The sequence below is a fragment of the Bolinopsis microptera genome, chromosome 4, assembly GCF_026151205.1.
Source record: "Bolinopsis microptera isolate Bmic1 chromosome 4, MBARI_Bmic_1.0, whole genome shotgun sequence".
NCBI lineage: Eukaryota > Metazoa > Ctenophora > Tentaculata > Lobata > Bolinopsidae > Bolinopsis > Bolinopsis microptera.
The window spans coordinates 4,060,765-4,086,176 of record NC_087075.1 but is presented as its reverse complement, the minus strand read 5'-3'; the positions used below and the strand labels follow the sequence as shown (position 1 = coordinate 4,086,176).

The window sequence follows — 25,412 nt, the reverse complement described above, 5'->3', positions numbered from 1 at the left end:
CACACATATACTTAATGCAAATCACACCTATACTTAATGCAAATCACACCTATACTTAATGCAAATCAAACCTATACTTAAAGTTAATACAAATCGCAAATATACATACTTAATGCAAATCTAACTGACCGTGAAGCGAGCTGAAAAAGAAGCTTACCTTTAAGATTATCCGTTCCTTCAAATTCAACAGCAGATAAGATTATTTCTGCAGATTGTTCATCAAGGTTGCCATCACTGTCAAAGTTAATGTCAGGGACCGAACATCGAGCATGGCTCATCTTTATGAAGATGTCTACGTTAGTTGCACTGTGAAGGGTGTGTTTGTATAAACTTTAAGGTATTATCTTTTTTGATATTGTGTTTGCACAAAACAAGCTAATCAAATAGAAGTTTGGAGGAAAGAACTATAACCTCTAAATTTACCCTCATTGTTTATATACAAGATTGGGTTCTATAAAAATTTTAAAAGCACTAAATTTCACATAATTTAACTAACACATTTCACACATTTCCTAGAATGATACTAACTGGGTAAATCTCTGGAATGTAATCATAGAAGCCAGTATCTCAGCAGAGCGGATAGTATCATCTGAGTCAGAACAAGACTTCATCACCTTCAACACCCCCTTAACGTACCCGTACTTTGTTAAATAACCCTGTAGAATAATAACATTCATACTTGGTTACCTGCAGTTACCTGGTAACCTGGTTACCTGCAGTTACCTGGTTACCTGGTTACCTGGTTACCTGGTTACCTGGTTACCTGGTTACCTGGTTACCTGGTTACCTGGTTACCTGGTTACCTGGTTACCTGGTTACCTGGTTACCTGGTTACCTGGTTACCTGGTTACCTGGTTACCTGGTTACCTGGTTACCTGGTTACCTGGTTACCTGGTTACCTGGTTACCTGGTTACCTGGTTACCTGGTTACCTGGTTACCTGGTTACCTGGTTACCTGGTTACCTGGTTACATGGTTACCTGGTTACCTGGTTACCTGGTTACCTGGTTACCTGGTTACCTGGTTACCTGGTTACATGGTTACCTGGTTACCTGGTTACCTGGTTACCTGGTTACCTGGTTACCTGGTGACCTGGTTACCTGGTTACCTGGTTACCTGGTTACCTGGTTACCTGGTTACCTGGTTACCTGGTTACCTGGTTACCTTCACGTTCCCGTACTTTGTTAAATAACCCTGTAGAATAATAACATTCAGGGCATATTTTATGCATCAGTATAGATGACCAATTTTGTATTCAAGCAGAAACTGTGAAATGTATGACAAGTTTCGTGATAATCGGTAGCTAAGTCTCAATTTCGCCATTTTATAGAGTTGAGACACCGTTAATGAACTGCGGAGTGACTAAAATGCTATACAGCAAAAACATAAGCCTCCAACCAAACCATCTACCTTTTGCCAATTATTTATTACTTACGATTATTGATCACTTACTATTGGGCTTTTTGATAAGCTAGTTTCCTGTTCTACAGCTGTTTCTAATAATCTCAGAGTAAGTTTTTTAGTTGGTTCAGGGGTATCCTGTTCGACTGAAAGGGGGTATTTAGTAAGTTATGAAAGGTCTTCTTGGAGGAGTGCTAAAGTTATTAATTAGCCTGTCTAATCGGGATAGTTAACACGTGAATGATTAAAATGAAATGTGAGATTTACACACGTCTAATTATCGAAGTAACTAATTACTTACACACGTCAAATTATCAAAGCAACTAATTACTTACTGTCAAAGGGTCGTACTCCAGCTTTCTGTATCTGTGCTAAACTCTCAATGGACGAGCCGAAAGCCCGCAAATCCAGCGCAACTGAATTTACAGATTATCAATATTAATAAAGATATTAAGTTACTTATATTTGGTTATTTCATCAAGAAATATAAACATAACTGGACACTTTTCGGCAGTATCGAGATAGCCCGACCACTGGTCCGCGGACCACTGTCCGCGGACCACTGTCTGCGGACCACTGTCTACCAGATCATATTACTGTATAATAACAGTATTCGAGGACGAGCAGGGAACCAGGGACATAGATGCATTACACCCAGGACAGGACATGGAGCTCTTTAGGAGGTTTTTCTGGAATAGGAAGTCTCTAGCATTCTCTAGGGAGGCGGTGGGTCCATTAATTTCGTCCATTAGACAGAAGAGTACCATGTCAGGAATTGGAATAGTTGTTGTTGTTGATGATGGCAACTGATAATACTTCACCAAAAACGAACGACTTATATACCACATTTTAATCGTAATCATTTATTTCATTGAGCAATCAATATTATTCGTAACTAATTATATCCGAGAGACCACATTTGAATCGTAATCAATAGTTTGATCCAGTAATTTACTACGCTACAATTAATTATGCTAGTCGTAACTAATTGCATCCAAGATACCATACTTTTCTTTTAAATACAGAGTGTTTATATATATCTGAACTTACCCTCATTAAAAGAAGAATAACATCCCTCGCCCCCATTCAATCAAACTTACCCTCATCAAAAGAAGGATAACATCCATCGCCCCCATTTAATTAAACTTACCCTCATCAAAAGAAGGATAACATCCCTCGCCCCCATTCAATCAAACTTACCCTCATCAAAAGAAGGATAACACCCCTCGCCCCCATTTAATTAAACTTACCCTCATCAAAAGAAGAATAACATCCCTCGCCCCCATTTAATTAAACTTACCCTCATCAAAAGAAGGATAACAACCCTCGCCCCCATTCAATCAAACTTACCCTCATCAAAAGAAGGATAACATCCCTCGCCCCCATTCAATCAAACTTACCCTCATCAAAAGAAGGATAACATCCCTCGCCCCCATTCAATCAAACTTACCCTCATCAAAAGAAGGATAACATCCCTCGCCCCCATTTAATTAAACTTACCCTCATCAAAAGAATGATAACATCCCTCGCCCCCATTTAATTAAACTTACCCTCATCAAAAGAAGGATAACATCCCTCGCCCCCATTTAATTAAACTTACCCTCATCAAAAGAAGGATAACATCCCTCGCCCCCATTTAATTAAACTTACCCTCATCAAAAGAAGGATAACATCCCTCGCCCCCATTTAATTAAACTTACCCTCATCAAAAGAAGGATAACATCCCTCGCCCCCATTCAATCAAACTTACCCTCATCAAAAGAAGGATAACATCCCTCGCCCCCATTTAATTAAACTTACCCTCATCAAAAGAAGGATAACATCCCTCGCCCCCATTCAATCAAACTTACCCTCATCAAAAGAAGAATAACATCCCTCGCCCCATTCAATTAAACTTACCCTCATCAAAAGAAGAATAACACCCCTCGCCCACATTTAATTAAACTTACCCTCAGTAAAAGAAGAATAACATCCCTCGCCCCCATTTAATTAAACTTACCCTCATCAAAAGAAGAATAACACCCCTCGCCCCCATTTAATTAAACTTATCCTCATCAAAAGAAGGATAACATCCCTCGCCCCCATTTAATCAAACTTACCCTCATCAAAAGAAGAATAACATCCCTCGCCCCCATTTAATTAAACTTACCCTCATCAAAAGAAGGATAACATCCCTCGCCCCCATTTAATCAAACTTACCCTCATCAAAAGAAGGATAACATCCCTCGCCCCCATTTAATTAAACTTACCCTCATCAAAAGAATGATAACATCCCTCGCCCCCATTTAATTAAACTTATTCTCATCAAAAGAAGGATAACATCCCTCGCCCCCATTTAATTAAACTTACCCTCATCAAAAGAAGGATAACATCCCTCGCCCCCATTCAATCAAACTTACCCTCATCAAAAGAAGGATAACATCCCTCGCCCCCATTCAATCAAACTTACCCTCATCAAAAGAAGGATAACATCCCTCGCCCCCATTTAATCAAACTTACCCTCATCAAAAGAAGGATAACATCCCTCGCCCCCATTTAATTAAACTTACCCTCATCAAAAGAAGAATAACAACCCTCGCCCCCATTTAATTAAACTTACCCTCATCAAAAGAAGAATAACATCCCTCGCCCACATTTAATCAAACTTACCCTCATCAAAAGAAGAATAACATCCCTCGCCCCATTCAATTAAACTTACCCTCATCAAAAGAAGAATAACACCCCTCGCCCACATTTAATTAAACTTACCCTCAGTAAAAGAAGAATAACATCCCTCGCCCCCATTTAATTAAACTTACCCTCATCAAAAGAAGAATAACACCCCTCGCCCCCATTTAATTAAACTTACCCTCATCAAAAGAAGAATAACACCCCTCGCCCCCATTCAATTAAACTTACCCTCATCAAAAGAAGAATAACACCCCTCGCCCACATTTAATTAAACTTACCCTCAGTAAAAGAAGAATAACATCCCTCGCCCCCATTTAATCAAACTTACCCTCATCAAAAGAAGAATAACAGTCCTCGTCCCCATCGTTCTCGTTCAAACACTTCAGGGAACTTAGTAACGGAAGTGCACTTCCTCTCAAAGTGAGAAGCAGTAAAACTGACAATTGCCTAGCCACTTGTAGCATGCCTAGATTGCAAGTTAGTTAGAACAGTTGGTACATAAATGGTGGCCAATTTGGATCCTCACAATTCTTTTAAAGGTAACTAATAGTTTTAGTATACGCGTCGAGTATAAAACAACACAACAGAACTTAGGCAGTGGATCGCAATAAAAAACAGTGTGAACGATAATCAAGGCCCGAGCTAAAGTGCAATATTTCTTTTAATTGAATTTAAAGATTAGCCGCTCGGGTTACAGCACGTTGCACCCTCTTTTAGAGATTTAAACTGATCCTGAAAGGGAGCCAAAATGGAAAAATGCAAAAAAAACACGGACATTATGGTTATCTCCCCTTCAATATGTTCCCTAATACTGTGGTAGGTGCTATAAATAAAAAGCAAGTCAACTATCCAACACTGCAAGTTAACGGTCAACATTTTTTGGGCAATCGAATTAACTGAGGCTAAAAACTTCAGTAAATCCTAACAAAATACGGTAATTGATTCCCTTTTGTGATCACGATGGTGATATAACTGATCATGTTTCTATTATTATCCGACATGACGACTCCTCATAGTTATTCTCTTATTGCAGGAAGTGCACATTAAACGAAACATCAGTAAGAGTTACAAAGAAGGAATAATGAAAACAAAACATAAGTTCTAATAATTAATAATTAATGTGTACAAGGTTTGTAAATGTACTATTTCCACAACATCAATGTCAGATTAAAGTAAAGAAAAGGAAATGAGAATAAGCTAACGATCCCTTACTTACTTCGTTACTTCGTTGAGTTCATCCGTGGAGCCGGAAGGGTCATCAGATATCTGACCACCTGGATGGCGAGTAGTCGACCAGTGAGTTTGACCAACTGCAGCTGTAGCCGGCGACCGGAGGGTTGTCCGGTATCAAAGCAAGAAAGTTCGACAAACTACACTTAAACATGTCAAAGGATGAATCAGCCTTTACTGTGTGAGGCACTTTGTTCCACAGCTTCGGTCCTTGAACTGCAAAAGACCTGTCGTACAGTGACTGGTTGCGTAAGGAACTTGACTTTGACAATGAGGGTATGACAGCTACATCCCCGTGTCTAGGGGTCACCTTGAATTTGATATCACAGCAGTTTGGTACCACATTATGGAGAATCTTCCACATCATCAGGATGATATACCTCTCCCGTCTGCGCTGTAGAGACATCAATTTAAGCTGTACGAGTCTTTCCCAATAGTTGAGATGTTGAAGACCGCCAATACGACTGGTGAAAGTTCTTTGCACCCCCTCTATCAGCTGTATTTCAGTCACCTTGGTAGGGCTCCAGAGTGGGCAGCAATACTCTAGTAAGCTTCTTACTAGTGACTTGTAGAGAGTAGTCATTACGGTCTTGTCGCGAGTTTTGAACACACTGAATACCCAAGATAGTGTGCTCCTTGCTTTGGGTACCATGTTGCCGATGTGTGTCGACCAGCTAAGATCACTTGAAACCATAACTCCAAGATCTCGGACGTTTTCGACAGGATAAAGTATGTCCTGACTGGATACTTTGTAACGCAGTGTTTCGGCAAAGAAGGGTAGTTCGGGGAATGAGCTCTTACTGTTATGGAGGTGATTTAACAGCTCGAACTTCTGCTCGTGAAGCTTCATGTTGTTGCTACGTGACCAGTCAAGAATCTTATAGATATCTTCTTGTAACAACTGACAGTCTTCAAAACAGCCAATCTGTTTGGAGACTCTAGTATCATCGGCGAAAAAACTCACCCTAGATGAGTCCACTACTTGTTCTAGATCATTGATGAACAAGATAAATAGAAGCGGCCCCAAAACGCTTCCCTGGGGAACACCACTTAAAACCTTTGCGATAACCGAGTGAACTCCATTAAGCACCACGACTTGTTCGCGATCAAAGAGAAAGGACTTTATCCACTCTATGAGCTTGCCATGAAACCCATATTTTTCCAGCTTGTGGATGAGAAGATTTAAGTCGACTTTATCGAACGCCTTAGCGTAATCCAGATATATAGAATCTGTATCTTCACCACGAGTAAACCCTTCGTAGATGTCGTCAAAATGGCCGAGCATTTGAGTCAAGCAGCTCCTATTCGCTCTGAAACCATGCTGCTTATCGGTCAAGAGACTGTTGGCTTCCAAATACTCCACCATATGTTTCCTTATCACTCTTTCATACACTTTTACAACGTGGGAGGTCAAAGTGACAGGTCTGTAGTTTCCAGCTTCACATCTACTGCCTTTCTTGAAAAGTGGCGAAACATAACCCGTCTTGTAGAAGCGTGGCACTATACCAGATGACATGGACTCTGACCACATAAGATAAACCGGGACACTAAGGCTGGTAGCACACCTTTTGAGAAGAATAGCTGGTATTCCATCGGGTCCAGGGGCAGAGTCTAGCTTAATTTCAGATATAGCTTCCATGATACTATCAGGTGTTAACACAATGTCATTGTCTCTACTGATAAGGGGTGGTACCGCAAATGTAGGGACTGCTGTGTCGGGACAGTTAGGGTCGCTGAAAACGGAGCAGAACTGTTGTTGAAGGATGTTGGCGAGTTCTTTCCGTTCAGTGACTAGTTCCTTATTGTCGTTCAGGAGGGTAGAAATGTTGTGTTTCACTTTGGAGAATGATTTGGCATAGGAGAAGAAATATTTGGGGTTACTTTTGATCCGCTCCACCGCTCTCCTCTCACCTTGTTCGAGATGGTTGACTATGGCCTCCTTTATCTCATAGCACACCAGCCCGATCTCGTCTTCAAGTTTCTTGATTCGGGCATTGTCACCGGCGCACCTTGCTGCGGAGAGACGAGTTTTAAGCTTAGACTTCCGTCTTCTGAGAGAATTGTAGAGCTTAGGCTTGCCTGATGGAGGTCGTTTCTTGGGAATGTTCGATATGCACGTGTTTAGTACTTTATCCGTGAACTTGGCAGGAAATTCCTCGAACGTACCAGCATCTCTCAGTTCATCCCAATCAATAGCTTCAAAAACCTTATTCAGTCGGGGAAAATCAGCTTGATTGAAATCTAATGCTCGAAAGTTCATTTCATCAAGATATGTAGCATGGGCCTCCTCCATCACACCAGGGTTGAAGGAGAGTAGGACGCTGACCATATCGTGATCAGATATATCGGTTGCTTCAGTTTTAACATCCGATATCAGTCGGTCATTGTTACAGAGAACTAGGTCCAAAATGTTGTTTCCTCTGGTAGGCACGTTGACCATTTGACTAAGAAGGTAGGTTGACATAAAGTTTAACAAGCGTTGGGCCGATAAATTTGATTCTGATGTCCCACCGCTGTGGATCTGAAGCGATCCCCAGTCAACCTGAGGTAAGTTGAAATCACCTGTTATGAACAACTCATAATCGTTGTCAAGGTTTTCGATAGCGTGCCCCAAGTGATCCAAAAGCTTTGAGAAGCTTGATAGGCTCGCATCAGGGGGTCTGTAGATGACTGCCACCAATAGCTTTGCAGATGGGTAAACATTGCACAGCCCCTGACAAGTACCGTCGTCGTAAAACTCTGAAGCTGACACTGGGAGAGACGACAATGAGTAGAGAAGAACACCTCCTCCACTCCTCTTGCTACGATCACATCTTGAAACTGAGTAGCCCGGTATCTGGAGTTGAGCGTCACTGTAGTATGACTTTAACCAGGACTCCGTAATCGCGATGAAGGGGAACAAGTGCCCTGACTCTCGTTTTTCCTCAACATGACCAATAAGGTCATTAAGTTTCCATCTGCCGACACTATTCGCAGACGGATTCAAGCTCCTCGCATTTAATAGAAGGAGTGATGAGAGTAAGGCATGGGATGGGGCGGTAGCCTGGGCACTCCTAGAGACATCATAGGCTGGGGTGCTGGAGCCGGGTACATCATGGTGGGGGGAGCTTGGAGAGCTGAAGTTGGCTGCGTGTGAGGATGGCACGCTGGTGCACCTTGGCTCATCTTCTTCTCCATCGCTTCTAACTTGGTCGCCATGCCCGTGACCAAGTTTCGCAACTCTAAAAAATTGCTCGATTCAGAATTGCTGACGTTCTGATTTGCACCATTTTGTTTCTGCTTCGCTTTTCGGGGGACACTGCTGGGTTTGTTGTTGTTGTTGTTGTTATTTTTCTTTCGAGCAGAGCGAGGGTGAAAATTCGAACAATCCTTTTTAGAACATGAACCGATGTCAAGCGCAGTTTTGCAGATTTCAGGATGGAAGAAAGGACAATTCTTGCCCTTTTTGCAACCCTTTCTACCTGTCGTCCCAGACATGCGAAACTGGTTACACACCCGGGGATGAATATAGGAGCAGCATTTCCCACTAACTTCCTTCTTCCCGCTCATACCGTGGGGGCAGTTCCAATTTAGAAAATTCCGACAAGTTTCGTTGGAGGATGGGGCAGCGTGATTCTCAGGTGTGTTTTGAGGAGGAGGACGATGCTCAGGTGTGTTTTGAGAGGGATCATATTGGGTTGACGATATAGCGTTCTGGAGAGCAATGCTTGATAAGTCATTACAGACATTAGAGCTGTCAGAAAACTGATCCCCAGCAGGGAGTGTTCCAGAATTATGACGTGACTTATGTTTTCTGGGTTCTATCGGATCAACAATATCATGACACTTATCACACAACCAAACAAATCCTGCAGGGGTATTCATGTTGGATAGTGTCTCGTGCAGCACTCTGTTCCTCTCGCAATCATGAGAACCTTTAAAACATCTAAAGCAGTTGAAAAAAGGCGGTACTTGCACAACTCTCCGAAATATAACTCGTTCTCCTTATCTTTATAACGAGCATTCCACCCAAAATAAACACATTATAAAACAGAGCCGGACATTTGAGAGGTGTGTTCCATGTCACGTGATATTTATTATTTGTTATCAGTAGTATTACATTACTCAAACATTACTATTCAGCAGCTGAGTAATCTGAGTAACTTTACAGGCAATGATTACAGGGTGCAATCTATTATCGGGGATATGGGTTTCTTCTAAGCAAGTTGTCAACATGTCCGGTTAGATAGCAATGTAGTTTTGAAAAGGTTCGTGATATGTAAGAACAAAAACCTGCAAAATCATAAGATTTAGTAATTTAAGAACAAAGAAACACAGTCTCAGACCGGTAGAGAAAACAGAGTATATAAAGCAGAGTACTCAAACTTGATAATGACTATTATTGGGACATATTCGGTTTCGACTATGACGTATAAGTGCATTGTCCCGAGGATGATCTCAGGGAATCCTAATCTGTCATTCTAAGGCCAGATTCCAACTTGGCAAGATACCAATATGCCAGGTTAGATGTTAATGTAGTTTTGAAAAGGTTCGTGATATCTAATAACGAAAAAAGTCTCAGGGTGAGGTAAGATGAGTACACAAACTTGATAATGACTATTATTGGGACATACTCAGTTTCGACTATGACGTGCAGTGTTGCCCCTAGAATGATCTCAGTAACCTAATCTTTCATTCTAAAGCCAGATTAGGCGCTCATTTAGATGTCACCATTTGGATTAGTTCATCGTACCGTCCTGTGATTCGTAATGTGATTGTGTAAAGGTGTGAGATGATCAAACTACCAAAGTGGGCCCGCTTAGCAAAGCGGTAATGGAGTGACGAGGTCTCTAAATATTGTAACGAGAAGAGAAAGTAGTATTTAATCCCTAAATATTAGAATATTACGTGACCTATTAGTATTATAATACTTGCAGCCCATTATATTCATGTAGGTACTTATAACATAAAGTAAAGTAAGCGTAGCTTGCTGCCAGGAGATGTTGCCAGGGGGTTGAGGTTATTTTATTGGTCCGTTAGTTTGTCACGTGAGGATACAACAAGGTGCCTCACGGTGGTTTTCAGGGATGATGATTAATCATTCTACACTCGACTGTCACGTGACATTTTTAACACGTTCTCTAGGTGGCCCTGAAAGTGAATTACTATTCGAAACCTTAACCCTCTAATCTGATCCCAACCCTATAAATCCTAACCCAATTCAGCAATTCCTAACTGAAGTACGTATATTATAAAGAGTAGGTAAGACCAATGACATAATTTTGTAGAAATCCTGCATATTCTACATTGTTCCATATTTCGTGATCCCTAAACATGTAAATAAACTTTTGTATATAATCTTATATTTCTTACAATAATCTCAAGAAATCTGTGTGTCTGTGTCTGTGTGTCTGTGTGTGTGTGTGTGGGTCTGTGTGTGTGTCTGTGTGTGCTGTGTGTGCTGTGTGTGTGTGTGTGTGCGGGAAATATCCAAACGGTTATACTAGTATAATATAATTATAAGTTGATTATAATATCATTAGACTGGATCCTTTCCCGAACGATCGTTTGCAAATAGTTGTTTTAATAGTTGTTGTTGTTAATAGTTGTTTTAAATGTTATACAATTGGAAACCATGCCCTTTTTAGATTCAGGGCTAAAATTCTATTTTAAACTTGGGGACCTTATTGCGAGTGATCAGTTTGTAATCATCCGTTAAGGTACGACTTTAATTTTGTCGGATGACTCAATTCATACGTTATCTTATTACGCACTCATTGATTATCTTTAATCGCCTAATCACTTAAGGGGGCATACACCAAAACAGTGGTTTGTGCCGTCCAGACCAAATGACCTCATAGGCAGTTCAGTGACCTTCTAGCGCACCGTTTCCACACCAAAAAAAATTATTTTGAGAATACCCATTTTTGTAATCGAGCATTTCCTGGTTAAGAGTGCAATTTTCGGAAAAAATTATTTTGTGGTTGAGACGCTATAAGTTAATCATTTCTTGCAGTATCGGGTTGAAATTTTGCTCGCCGTTTATTCACATCTATTTCAAGGTGTGTGTAAAATCTTGATATCGTATCTAAAAAGGCTGGTGTGTTATGAATTTTTAAAGTCAAAAAGCTAAAATTGTCCTTTTCAGGCTTATTTTAACAAAAAGTCAGTCAGGGAAGATCGGATTTTTTGATGCTTGACACCAAATTGTTCTCTGAATTCTGGCGCAGTTTTTGATGCCCTCAAAAATGTTTTTACTCATTCACCTTCTGATCTATTGGACCTCAAAGCCAAACAACAAATTTAGGCACATTTTTCGTTTTTAATATTTACTGATTTTTCTAAAATTTTGATAGGAATGTGCTAGTGACTTTTTGAAGGGTGCAAAATGACCGCAACTAGCACATTTATATATGAGTTATGAACAACAAAACACCCTAAAATGCTTCCCTTTGAAGTTATGGGAGGAAATGTGATTTTTTATCTGCAAAGCCAAAAAATCACATTTTCTCCCATAACTTCAAAGGGAAGCATTTTAGGGTGTTTTGTTGTTCATAACTCATATATAAATGTGCTAGTTGCGGTCATTTTGCATCCTTCAAAAAGTCACTAGCACATTCCTATCAAAATTTTAGAAAAATCAGTAAATATTAAAAACGAAAAATGTGCCTAAATTTGTTGTTTGGCTTTGAGGTCCAATAGATCAGAAGGTGAATGAGTAAAAAAATTTTTGAGGGCATCAAAAACTGCGCCAGAATTCAGAGAACAATTTGATGTCAAGCATCAAAAAATCCGATCTTCCCTGACTGACTTTTTGTTAAAATAAGCCTGAAAAGGACAATTTTAGCTTTTTGACTTTAAAAATTCATAACACACCAGCCTTTTTAGATACGATATCAAGATTTTACACACACCTTGAAATAGATGTGAATAAACGGCGAGCAAAATTTCAACCCGATACTGCAAGAAATGATTAACTTATAGCGTCTCAACCACAAAATAATTTTTTCCGAAAAGTGCACTCTTAACCAGGAAATGCTCGATTACAAAAATGGGTATTCTCAAAATAATTTTTTTTGGTGTGGAAACGGTGCGCTAGAAGGTCACTGAACTGCCTATGAGGTCATTTGGTCTGGACAGATTTGGTGTATGCCCCCTTAACATTCAAGTAATTTGAGTAATGCAATAAATCTATGTCCCTAAGCTTAAGACTAAAGTCAAATATTAGTGTCGTCGCGACGTCGCTTATTATTTCTTTTTAATTTTAAAGCTCTGACACCTTTCAACGTTTAATATTGTAAGCTTTTAACTGATTGTTATCTAAAACATTCAACAATTTGATTGATTTGCTCGCTCCAGTTATATAACAGTATAACCTTGGCTCGTGGTTCTGCAGTAATATCTGATTTGTTGTTCACACAGGCTTGGCTTGTTCAGTATAATAAAGTTTGACAATTTACGTCCCAAAATAGAGCTGACCCTTTCACAACTGATTACCCTTCTCTAAAATGGTGTTTGTAGATGACTTCTTTTTATTATGGACCTCGATATCGAGCGTGCTAAATCACTGTACAGTCGATCTTCAAGATTATTCTAAAAGGGCCCCCGATGGTTGTAACCAACTTCAATCGATGTATTTTCGGACGCTGATTCCTAATCACCCCCCATGACATATGGTTAAAATGCTCTCGTGACGAGATATTGGCGAAAAACTGTATCGATCACGTGATATGACCGTATAACTATAAGGAAGTTAGCCTAATTTTTCGTTAGGGCCAGAGTTTCAGCATATGTTTTTGTTAAGGATTGGGTTAGGGTTAGGGTTGGGATCAGATTAGAGGGTTAGGGTTTCGAACAGTCGTTCAGAACCAGCTAGAGAACGGGTTGAAAAGTCACGTGACAGTCGAGTGTAGAGTGATTAATCATCATCCCCTCAATATATATTGGTTTGTTAGTTTGTGAGTGATCCATATTTTTGCTATTGTCATGTTTTTTGCCGATCGTTTCGTCTAGATAGCAATAGATGTGAATTATCGTGGGGAATTAGTTAAAGTGAGGCAGTGCAGCGTAACGAAGGGCCCGCTGACCCCGCCGTACGGGGGGCCATCTTATTCTTAGGGGCCGGGCGCAAAACATTTTAGAGATTTTACCGGCGTATCCTCTAAAATCACCTAATTTAGTCCAACAGGTAACTTTACGCCACTGAAGTGAGGCACATTTGTTTTCTTTGATAGTAAGGTTCTGTTCAGCACTAGTCAGAGGTAGAACTAGACAAAGTATAGATAACCAAAACCACAAAACAATCGCAATAAGTATTACAACTGAATTAAATTTATTCTGAATGGCTGGCAGCTGCATGTACTGCTCCGCGCGGGATCCCGATCAGCGACCAATAGTAATAGAGGCATAGTTGGTTTGTGCGTCAACTTTGGGGAAAGGTGCGTAAAGTGCACGTTATGGTCTGTTAGTGCGTTAAAGTGCGTTCGCCTTACATATTGCAGGCGATCCTGGGTTTGGATATACACAATTAAAACGACCTTTATCATATAATCCTCTTACTCTCTTAAGACTTAACGTGTCATGTAATACTATTTATATTCTTTATAACATACTATATAGTACTGTATCTTGGGAAACATTGTATTGATTCCGTTTGTTGCGACAAGGAAAAGGTTCTTATCAGGAAATAAATTATTTGATGTTTCGACAACATCGTATTCATAATCTCAAATTATTTGTTTTAATATAGTTTTTCTCAGGTTGAATTATCTAACAGAGTAGTATATAAATATAACGTTGCCTTAGACGATTATTTTTGTTCACACGACGCAACACTTAGTCTTAAGTAACAAGTCTTACATAATTTCTTAAACTGAGTTTCATGACAATTAAAAATGTAAAGTTATCCTCATAGAATGTTTTACAATTGAATGGGAAGGATGATTAGGGCTTGTTTAGCTGATGTTGAGCTTACATTCTTACATTATAAGATTGCAACAGGTCGTGTGTATAAACGACTAATATAATGACTATAATTATAAAGGGACTTAATTTCAATCTGTTGAGCGAGGGCTTTCGATTCGTGGCATCATATACTGATTATATCAAACTTCTTAACTTTTAACCGTTCACATTTTGCACCGGTGGACAATTTTACGTCCTATTTTTAAGAACATTTTAAAGAGAGCCCAATTTTTAAATCAATCAATATCAAAAACTACATGTATATGGTATGATACCTTGCACTTGACTCTTCTGGTCCGCTTTTCCACAAAAAAGGTTCAGAGCTTTCTGGATTACATGCTTGTTATTATAATGCCTGGTATTGTTCTGTTTGTGTACTGTATAAGTTTATTTGGTGCGAATTGAAGTCGTTTCGTGCGTAAAGTGCGTTGTGTTTTAAAAGTGCGTAGAGTGCCTCGAACCAACTATGAATGAAGGTGTTAATGTCAAGTGACGCCGATCCGTCCAATCACGAACAGGAAAAGCGAGCAGACGCGGATATCATATTATGTTTACTTTCCTTATTTGTATTTAATCCTCTGTTTACATCGTTACCACAGCTTGGCTTGGCAATTTCGAAATTCGAGTTGCTATCTGCACCGTACACACGCCATGATTACGTCATAAACAATAGTTTTTAGACATTTCTCTCTGAAAATTATGTTAATATCTGTTCGATCAGTTAAGGTGACGATTGCCTTAATATTTCGGTTTCAGCTTAATTACTTGTTGCTCGTATTAACTGTAAAACATCACTTTGAGGGATACGGAAGTGTTTGTCATAGTTGGTCAGTTCGTACAAAAGTCCTTAAAAATTCGTACAGTTCGGCACCTTTTTTCAGTTCGGGATTAGTTCGGGAAAAATTCGCCTCATAAATTTTCGAAAAGCTAATTCCAAAAATCTTATAATTTGAAATATGAGGGGTTTAAGTTTTGGGTTTTAACCAATGATACAAATTGTATAACTGAAGTATTAGTAAGCATGAAAATCACTTCTCAACTTTATTAAGGAAATCATTGCACATGCAATAAGTCACATCAACTTTGCTATCAGTATCACCTAAACTTGTAGTGTCCGACTCAGAAACCTGATTTAACAGTTTGAGGTTTGAATGTTTCGGACTGAAGTGATTAAAAAACAACATTTTTTCCTTAAAATTCGGTAAAAATTCCTCGACAGCTTTTTTAAATTCGTACTGTTCGGCACCTTTTAAAAGTTCATACAGTGCGTACTGACCAACTATGGTGTTTGTTGGTTCTAAAACCTCGATTTCTCGTGCAATTTTAGGTCAGGAACCTAGACATAAAAATGAGTTAAACAAGGTCGATTTCTCAGTTATTTTTAAGCTTTCGTTCAGAAAATAAATCTAAACCTCCAAAGGGGGGTAACAAGAGGGCCAGGGTAGCAGCAGTTACAAGCGTTACAAGCGTTACAAGCGTTACAAGCGTTTCATAACACAAAATGTGCATCACCTCTCTCTTGTGCTGAACAGAACCTTACACTCTTACAGTTACTATTAAAGTAAACAAATGTGCCTGACTTCCCCACGAGATTCCACATCTATAGACTTCACGAAGATCAATCCCCTCAGCTCCTTTTAGCATTTCTTGATAATGTTCTCGATATTTTAACTTCCTCTGTAAGTAATTCTATCGGATTCCGTCAGTATTCACATCTGGTCCATGTCAGTGAATATTACATCTCTCCTACCAATCCTGGTGGTGATTTTGACTCTCTACCATCCAGTCTCCAGTTTCACAACTTGTACAAACTATTTTAACGGGGTAGAGGATACCAGGTGATAATCCTTCTTTCATTTTTTGTCGTAACTTCCAACTTTATTATTTTCCTTCTTTATTATTTCCTTTATTATTTTCCTTCTTTATTATTTTCCAGCTGTCCTCAATTAATCTGACAACCTTTTCCCACAGAGAGTGTGTATATGCCTGCTGTTTTGACGGTGGTAGCTTCTCTATAAATCTGAAAGATACGGAGGTTTGCTCTGATGAAAACCAGAAATGTCTCTATGATAAACCTACAATTCCTACCAGGTCATTTTCAATAATTATAAGTAAAAAAATCATGTTTTGATACATTTTTACGACAGTGTTCCATTTTGGACAAGATTTGTTTGGAAAACCAAAAAACGGTCTCCAAACCAGGTATAATGAATAAAGTAATCAATGCCAAAAACTTCGTGGATATAATATAATGGCTCACGGAACTGATCAATTTCCTTGTGAGTGATTAATCCAACAACCATGTCAGCTGTCCGATAAGAATAAACAAAGAGTTGGAAATGTTTGGTTGTGGTGTTGGCGTTGCTTGCTGTTATCCACTGAACGGACCAGTGCCAGAGTTTAAACACCGAATTCCAAGCAAGAATGCTGTTTGTAGCACTACAGACGGTTAGTTCGTTTATATGTTGTAGGCAATTAATGTTGTGATCACTAACTCAATTTATGTTCCCTTTCTGTTTTTATGATCTTAATTATGCCTTCTGCTAAAGTAAAATATTTTTAATGTTTTTAACGATCAAAATGAAATTATGATTTGACACAAGCTATGAAGTATTGTTGGTAACAAGGTAAGAAACAGTTCCACTTTTCCAGGCAACTGTATAAAGTACGGACCAGATGGTTTTGACATATGGGGTCTGATCGATCTAAAGAAGGATAAAGATGACTATCTGACTACGGAAGATGTCTACTGCTACGAGAACTGCATGTCCGATATTAACTCTAGTTTTGACGGCCTTGAAATCGGAGATCTCTCCGGCCTCAATTGGCGTAAGTAATAATACATGTTATAATTTGCGTTTGACTACCGAATAATCGAATCAAATTAGACTCATAAATGTCTATCTTCATACATCAGCACCATCAAATTCAATTAACCCGAATTTATAATAATTTATTTTCAGCATCATGCTCAAACGAAACCGTCGGCTCATGCTCAGCTACTACTGAAGAAGTATGCCTTTTTCTCGACATAAGCTCCAAAGCAGACATGACTGTCCCAACACCACAAGGATTGATCAGTCAGCCGGGTGACCTTGGCATCAGAGCCTTTTACTGCGGCACATTAGAGGATGATATCAAACCAGAAAACAAGTGCAATAGTGTCAAGGAACAGTTTACCAGTCTGTCTGATACACTCTACGCTGTTTCCACGATTGAGTTAAAAAACTTCCAAACAGATTGTGGCAAGTTGGACGTGTGTAAAGAGAATTGTGTGTCTGAGAAGCACAGACCAAAGAAAGACAAAAGAGGACTGGCATGGTGGGTAATATTGTTAATAGTTCTCTCTCTCCTTCTGTTGATAGTTATTATTACAGCATTGGTTATTCTTCTGGTTAAGCTTTGCAAAATAAAGCGCAGTCAATCCTATAGACGATGAAGCCGGCATTTTCAGTAGAGTCGGATTACCCTTTATGATTCACCCTTTTTGAAAATCAAAACGAACCAGAACTATACTCTGAGTCTGATATTTTTTAAATACTGAGATTCTTTTCCGGAAGTTCAATGATTTATTTTTATTTTTTAAATTAATTTAAAAAATTGTATTTTAATCAGGAAAAGTACTTAATGTGATTACAGTTCAAAGTGCAATATTGTTATTATTCTTATAAGATTAAAAATGTATAAATCATCAATACAAACTCTGGATCTGATGTTACTGAAATTCCTGAGTAATAAATTGCAGCTTAATCTGTGTTCAGAAGGGGTAGACTAAATTTGTCGTTCTTAATCTTAATGTAAATGGAATGGAAAATGGTCTCGAAAAGTCGAAAAATGTGACTAAAATTGTTGTAGACTAAAAATTTGCAAAATTAGTGACTAAATTTATGGTAACCAAAATTATTGGCCCTAAGGTATTCATTTATTGCTGTACTCTAAAACGGATTAAACGATTCAAAAGTCAAATTACAATGTAATGTCTGACCCAATATAAAAAGTAAATTTACCCAAAAGTCAAAAAGTATATATGTATATAGTCTTGTATACAAGACTAAGAGGATGAGAATAAAATTAAATCCACTATAAAGCTATAATAAACAAAAAATAATCTCCTCAAATCTTCAAAATGAGATTTAATTTTCTAAAAATTTAAATAAACTCTTATAAAAGTGTCTTATATTAGGCAATATTGTTATTCTTAGGAATTTGTTTAGGGGATCTTCGCGCACCCTACAACCGATGGTTATAGGGTGTACGAAGATCTCTCCAATATCATAGAGAAGAGTAATGTTTTACTTTGTGGGGACAAAAAGTGATGGAAATCTTCATAGAGAGGGCAAGTGCGCAATACATGAAGCTCATCTTCGATGATTGGGGAAAGGAAGCTCTAGAAGAAGGTCGAGTGACTCCTCATCTGTAGTAGAACAGTGTTTACATATCCTATTCGAAAGTTTATGGCGATGCATGCACCGTGTCTTCCTGTTTCGGTGTTGTATTGATGCGAGCTTATTCTGAGTTGCGCAAGTCTCCTAGTCTGCTGTGGCCGTATGTTGATCGACAAGTATGTTTCGCAACCGAAGCTTACCTTGATGAGGTTGTAGAATCCTAATTTTCTGTTGAGTTTTCGCTCTTTGTGCCATTGTTGGTTTTCATAGCCTCGCTGATTTTATTAAAAGTATTTAATAAAAAATGTTAAACATACACATGCAGGATACAAATTTAAATTTTGTGGTATAATATTTTTGATACATCATCACTTATTATTTACATAACATTATTATGGCAATGATTAAGTTTGATTTTGAATTAAACCCTTTCGGATTTCATTTTGAATTTAGCTAAACTAGAATTAAAATGTTTACAAATAAAAGTGAAAACTGAAGTCGCATAACTGTAAAGCTGTTAAAAAATTTCCGTTTTCAAATTTAAATGTTTGAGTTTCAATTTTATGTCAATCAAAAACACTTTACCTACTCGGGATTATTACGACGGGTTTATTAACGACCGGTTAAAATATGGTTCGGGAAAAATATGGCGAAATTGCTCAAAACCCACCACATTTTCCCGGTCGCCATTTTACCGGTGTCCAACCTTTCAATTTTAGATTCAAAAATGTTGTCTCAGATGTAAATTTCCTTATTAGAGATAAGCAAATTTAGAAATTTTCGCATTGCTAAAACTTGTGAAACAAGTCGAATTATCAATAATTGTTGAAAGTAGACAGAAATAATGACTCGTGGTTAATCAAACTATAGATGGAAAATAATTTTTAACATTAGATGCGTAACAACCAGATCGATATTAAGATAAAGGGAGAGCTGTTTAGTCTTCCAATAAGTTGTAATCATCTTCGTTATCTTCATCTGGATCATCCCTTTCATCATCCCCCCTTTTCTGAGCCTGGAACTCGTAATCATATGCCGCTCTTAGGAGTACCTTCATTTTGTCAGCTAAAGGTGCGACAGCTTTGAACGTTGCCTTTAACTTGATTTCCAACCCCCCACTTGGTATAGGAGATCTCCTGGGCACCATATCTTCAACAACCCCACTTATCTCTCCGCCGTGCATCAAGAAGAAATGGCATAACTTACTTATCTCCAACGGCACGTGGCCAACAGTCACTAAAATTGGAGCCACTAAACCTCGTGTTTTGAGCCGATTGGGCAAAAAGGTGAATTTTTTGCAATTTTAGCCAAATGAAGTCGAAAAACCTACAAAAAGTGTCCCAATAGTCTTCTTTAGTGAATATAAGACAACGATTAAAATATGAGCACCCATGATACCCCTTGGGAACCCTAAAAGCTGAGTCGGCGGGTTTATTAACGACCGGTGAAAATGTGGCTCGGGAAAAATATGGCGAAATTACCCTAAACCCGCCACTTTATCCCGGTCATGATAATCCCGAGTAAGGTATTTTCTATTTAGATATGGGTACGCATTTCTTTTATGGGTGGCCACTCAATTTCACGATCTATAGCGTATTTTTGTCACTTCTATGCAGTAACCTAGTAACCAGTTCTAGTAACCAGTTCTAGTAACCTAGTCACCAGTTCTAGTAACCTAGTAACCAGTTTTAGTAACCTAGCTCTAGTAACCAGTTCTAGTAACCTAGTAACCCTCAATAGTCGATAAATAACTTTTTAGCCTGCACCTCAAAAGCCTCATGACATAAGATCGCGATTTAATGGCACCCAAATAAACGTATTACAGATATCTGTTACACACCTCAGGTCGAGTGAATTTATAGAATATTAGGACTATGTAAGCGGTTACTGTCTACTCATTATGGCATGATAACTTTCTTGATCTACGGCTTCCTCGTTCACTTCTTCGGAGTTATTATTTACCTCCACATCTTGTAAAAAGTTTACACTGAAATGCAGGACTGAGGCAGTGATGCACGCCGGTTCATTTTTCGCCAACCGGCGGCGGCGTGCCCAAAATGGCCCGGCGTGGCGGCGTTCGGCGGCGTGGAACATAATTTTGTCAAAATTTAGGTTTGAATTTCCAGGCCCACAAAAATTGTGGCGTACGTGCGCGCATGAAATAATGATGTAATAAGTGTAGTTTTTACAGCATTAAAGTGGCTGAATGTGATGATGAACGTAACGAAGTGGCCTCATAGCAGCGAGTAGCCCCATAAAATACGACATCCACCCGCTGAACTACAATTATCAATGCTACCATCAGAAAACTCTAATTTGTACTTTCATGAGTATAATGACTTTAATAGTATCAGTAGAGGCTCTTACGGGCAAAAAGACGTGTATTCTGCTACGAGTTTAGAGACCTAACCGCTAATTAGACACAATAGTATGATGTCTAAGGATCGATAATATGTTAAGAAGTATAAATTTGGCCTTATTAGTCACGTGATATACCAATGCGCGTTTTAAACTTTGACAGTATATTACTCTAAGGCAAATAGAGTAATTATATTCATATTTTGTCAGCAATAAGATCACATTATTTTGTATTTGGTGTGAAAATATGAGCTAGAACGGACATAATCTCGCTGAGTTATAGCTGTTTGAAATTTATGATGAACGCGCGGGTGCTAATTGATAACAACTAAATGCTTTTGCGCGTAGTGCGCGTCGAAAATTTGGCAAAAACGCATGCGGAGTGACAATTTTCAAACTTCGATAAAGTATATGAAATGGGTACTTCTCGGAAAGGAAAAATTTAGGCAAACACGATGTGACTATTTTTGGGTTGATTTAATACAACTGCAAAAAATTATTCAAACTTCAAGCAAAAAAGTCAAAATTTTTACCACTTTTTTGGATTTTCACCTGCGCTAAAATAGAGGGATTTGTTTTATTTTTATACCATCTTGTGCGGCTGTCTTTTAGCTATCTTCATGTAAGTTTAGCCGACATGCCAACAAAATTAACTTGCTCAAATTATCAAAAAACATGGTTTTTTGGCCTATTTTTGGCCTAAAAATCGGTTTTTTGCGATTTCAACCGCGCTAACTCAGTCCAATCATCTTGAAACCACTTTTAATCGATTCTACGGTCAAAAATACGTCTAGTAAGGTGTATCTGGGGCCCCTAGCGTATCAAGCAGCCAATGCCCGTAAGAGCCTCTACTATAAGTGTTACAATACCTGGAATCAATTTTGTAACATGACCTAATTTTGTTAATTCCTGTTAATTCTAATTCCTGTTATGTTTCAATAAATAGGAATGTTCATATTAAACGGCTAATACAAGAAAAAGGTCTTCCTTTTGTTAAAAGAAAAATTATTCAGTTTACTCAGTTACATTCAGGGATGACTTCACATTGTCCCAATTATATTTAAGAAAAATCAAATTCTTAACATTGTCGCTGGAAAATTTGGATCTCCTAGAGTTCAAAATCGACCCCGGCTCCATACTCTTTCTATTTCAGAACTAGTAGCTGGTATGTGCCCTAAAATTATATTTTTCTAAATTGTATCGTCCAAAAAAATTTGCTTTGAAATTTTTTTAAATTTTCACACCACGCCGACTTGAGAGGTATCGGCGTGGCGGCGTGTGAAAATGTGCCGGCGCGGCGGCGTCCGGCGGCGGCGTGCATCACTGGACCGAGGTACTGGTCAAATAAACAATTGTTTTAAAAACGCAGGTTTTACTGATGCTTTAGGCATGAAATATTTAATGCACGATAACCCATTTGAGGAAGATGACCTGTGATGTGATCATAAAATCTGGTCATATTTCGTATCTGTTGTTTTTACACAAGTTTCATAATCATAGACACTGATCTACAGATATTTTGACATTTTTTACTGCTTAACGACTGCCTTTCTTGCTCATTGTATGAAAAATTAGTTTACAAATTATTTTAAAAACGCCAAAACAAAGATGAAAAAATGTGCATTTTTGAAGGTTTTGAATGCCTTCATTAAGCGTTCATTTTAATGCCTGTTCATAATTATGCCCGTTCATTTGTTTGTTTGTTTATAGAACCCGTCCCCAATCTCGTATCGGAAAATGACTAAACTCAGGTCTGAGTGTGAATACGGGTGGTACCTGCAAGAGTGTTCATTAAGCATTTAGAGTTCTGTAAAACTGCAGTTACAATTGTGCTAGAGTATTTTTAGTATATACGATTGGTATCAGATATATATCCCTACATGCTTCCAAAATTTGTAAAGCCGTCTTACATACATATCACATTACACCGGAGCCTACACAGTGCAATCTCCTCCAGTCGATCTGCGCCGCGTATGTTTATATAAGCGCGCTGCGCAGACTGGAGGAAACCACACTCTGCAAGTTCGATCCAGTGCAATGCTACATGTACGTACTACGGCTTCATCTCCAACTTTCTGCACAATGTACTGGAATGTTTTGAAGGAAAAGAAAGAACAAAAAAAAAGTGATATATATAAATAAAATCAGCGATTTAATGTTAGCCTTAGGAGGGTAACTTTAATTCCCTGGTTTCTAAAATCAGCTTTTTAAAAAAAAATAATAAAGTATGTAACGTCGATACCAAACCGATTATTGAGCGATAATAACTGAGTAGTTGATTCCTGGGTTGCGGAGTCATTTAGATGTTCCAGTTTTCGAATTTGGTTCTTGTTCAGTTCTTGACCAGAAGTGTCTAATGAAGTAAGTCAGACAAGCAAACTCTTCCTTTAATGCTGATATAAGTCGTCTCAATCCCAGAAATTATGAATGATGACCCAGTGTAAAAGTGCAGAAATCGGCCGAAAATAACAAAAACTAAAAACAGTTAAAAAGTGACAGGATTCAAACACAAGGAAAATTAATAACTTAGAGCGTAATAAGGAATATCTCCAAACGGAGTTTTCTGAGAGGGTGAGAGGTTCTTTAATTAGAGCTAATGATTAAATGAGACCCACTAAAGGTACTAAATTAACCGGACTGCTAGCAAGGAATCGAGAGTCGAGTGAGAATAAAAATAAAAGCGGAATAAATTTTAAGACAATGAAACAGAAACTGAAAGCTAAAATATATACCGTTCTAGAATGCCTCCGCAAACTATTGCTCCTTTGTAATATGCACGTGTTACTGTTAGTAAGTGTAGTAAAAAGATAAAAATAATAAAGCTATAAAAATGAACGGATCGGTGAAAATCTGAGAGGGTGAGACTGAGAGGTTCTTTAATTAGAGCTAATGATTAAATGAGACCCACTAAAGGTACTAAATTAACCGGACTGCTAGCAAGGAATCGAGAGTCGAGTGGGAATAAAAATAAAAGCGGAATAAATTTTAAGATAATGAAACAGAAACTGAAAGCTAAAATATATACCGTTCTAGAATGCCTCCGCAAACTATTGCTCCTTTGTAATATGCACGTGTTACTGTTAGTAAGTGTAGTAAAAAGATAAAAATAATAAAGCTATAAAAATGAACGGATCGGTGAAAATCTGAGAGGGTGAGACTGAGAGGTTCTTTAATTAGAGCTAATGATTAAATGAGACCCACTAAAGGTATTAAATTAACCGGACTGCTAGCAAGGAATCGAGAGTCGAGTGGGAATAAAAATAAAAGCGGAATAAATTTTAAGATAATGAAACAGAAACTCCCCGTTCATTTAATGTCCGGTCAAATAAGGTCCGATAAGATACATTCGATCCGCGCCCCTTTTGTGTCAATTACAGCTCGAAAATAGAGTTGAAAACTCGCGATTTTTAGCAAGGTTACAGAAAAAGAATATCCATCTATTATAGCATCTTTAGAAATTTGATTCAGGCTTTAGATTTTTTATAATTAACGTCGGAAGAGATGAATTGACGATAAAATAATATAAATAGCATTTATTTCATCGCAATTTGACTGCGTCTTTAACTTTTTTCACACTATAGATGACGAAGAGAAATTAGAACATAACTGTTTTTAAAAAATCCTCGAATTAAGCTTTCGACTAGCAGGTTTCCTATAATTAGATTTATATTAATATAGCATGCAGGGCACAGCTTTTCAAGCTACTATCTTTATATTATTCGATTATAGTTTTAATAAAGCAAATATTAAAACTTAATAATCCAACTATTTCCTTAACTATCGAAAGCACTCCCACGGCCTACTTGTTAATTCTAACCGGCATTATGGTTTATTATTTAGGAAACTTCAATCCTCCGTCTCAAACTTTCATAATCATAGACACTGATCTACAGATATTTTGACATTTTTACTGCTTCACGACGGCCTTTCTTGCTCATTGTATGGAAAATTAGTTTACAAATTATCTGCTAAAATTTTAAAAACGCCAAAACAAAGATGAAAAAATTTGTATTTTTGATGGTTTTGAATGCCTTTATTAAGCTTTCATTTGAATGTCTGTTCATAATTATGTCCGTTCATTTAATGTCCTGTCAAATAAGGTCCGTTAAGGTACATTCGATCCGCGCCCCTTTTTTGTGCGTAAAATAGTTAAAATAGTTAAAAGCTTGCAGTGATTGTAGCAAAATTCTCCTATTCAGCATGAGTTATTCTAGGGTCTCCTGTCGAAAAACTTACATTATTTTAGCGCCCACGTGCTGCTACTTCACGGAGAATCAGCTACATTGTATCGTTAAAGTCATGACAGTAGAAATTTTAGACGAAAACTTGGTCATTGCAAATCCTGTTTTAAACGTTGAAGACTTCGATGATTCTGAAAGTGAATCTGCTCAAAGCAAACATGGATGGCAAATATACGGTTAGCAAA

At 38.2% G+C, this 25,412-nt stretch overlaps 2 protein-coding genes across 2 annotated transcripts in view; one reads left to right on the top strand and one right to left on the bottom strand.

Moving 5' to 3' along the window:
- Nucleotides 1-25,412, bottom strand: part of LOC134814423 (uncharacterized) — an 87,783-nt gene that overhangs the window by 10,586 nt on the left and 51,785 nt on the right. The window contains exons 2-6 of the mRNA XM_063822534.1: nucleotides 4,399-4,536; nucleotides 1,736-1,816; nucleotides 1,452-1,546; nucleotides 529-656; nucleotides 158-306 (exon numbers count right to left, since the gene is read on the bottom strand). Of these exons, the coding sequence (XP_063678604.1) occupies nucleotides 158-306; nucleotides 529-656; nucleotides 1,452-1,546; nucleotides 1,736-1,816; nucleotides 4,399-4,534 (589 nt within the window). The 5' untranslated portion in view covers nucleotides 4,535-4,536. The remainder of the gene's footprint in view (nucleotides 1-157; nucleotides 307-528; nucleotides 657-1,451; nucleotides 1,547-1,735; nucleotides 1,817-4,398; nucleotides 4,537-25,412) is intronic.
- On the top strand, nucleotides 15,804-17,845 carry LOC134814116 (uncharacterized). The gene is made up of 5 exons (XM_063822151.1): nucleotides 15,804-16,081; nucleotides 16,215-16,334; nucleotides 16,552-16,691; nucleotides 16,896-17,072; nucleotides 17,207-17,845. The coding sequence occupies exons 1-5, from the start codon at nucleotides 15,966-15,968 to the stop codon at nucleotides 17,680-17,682; spliced, it is 1,029 nt and encodes a 342-aa protein (XP_063678221.1). The 5' UTR covers nucleotides 15,804-15,965; the 3' UTR covers nucleotides 17,683-17,845.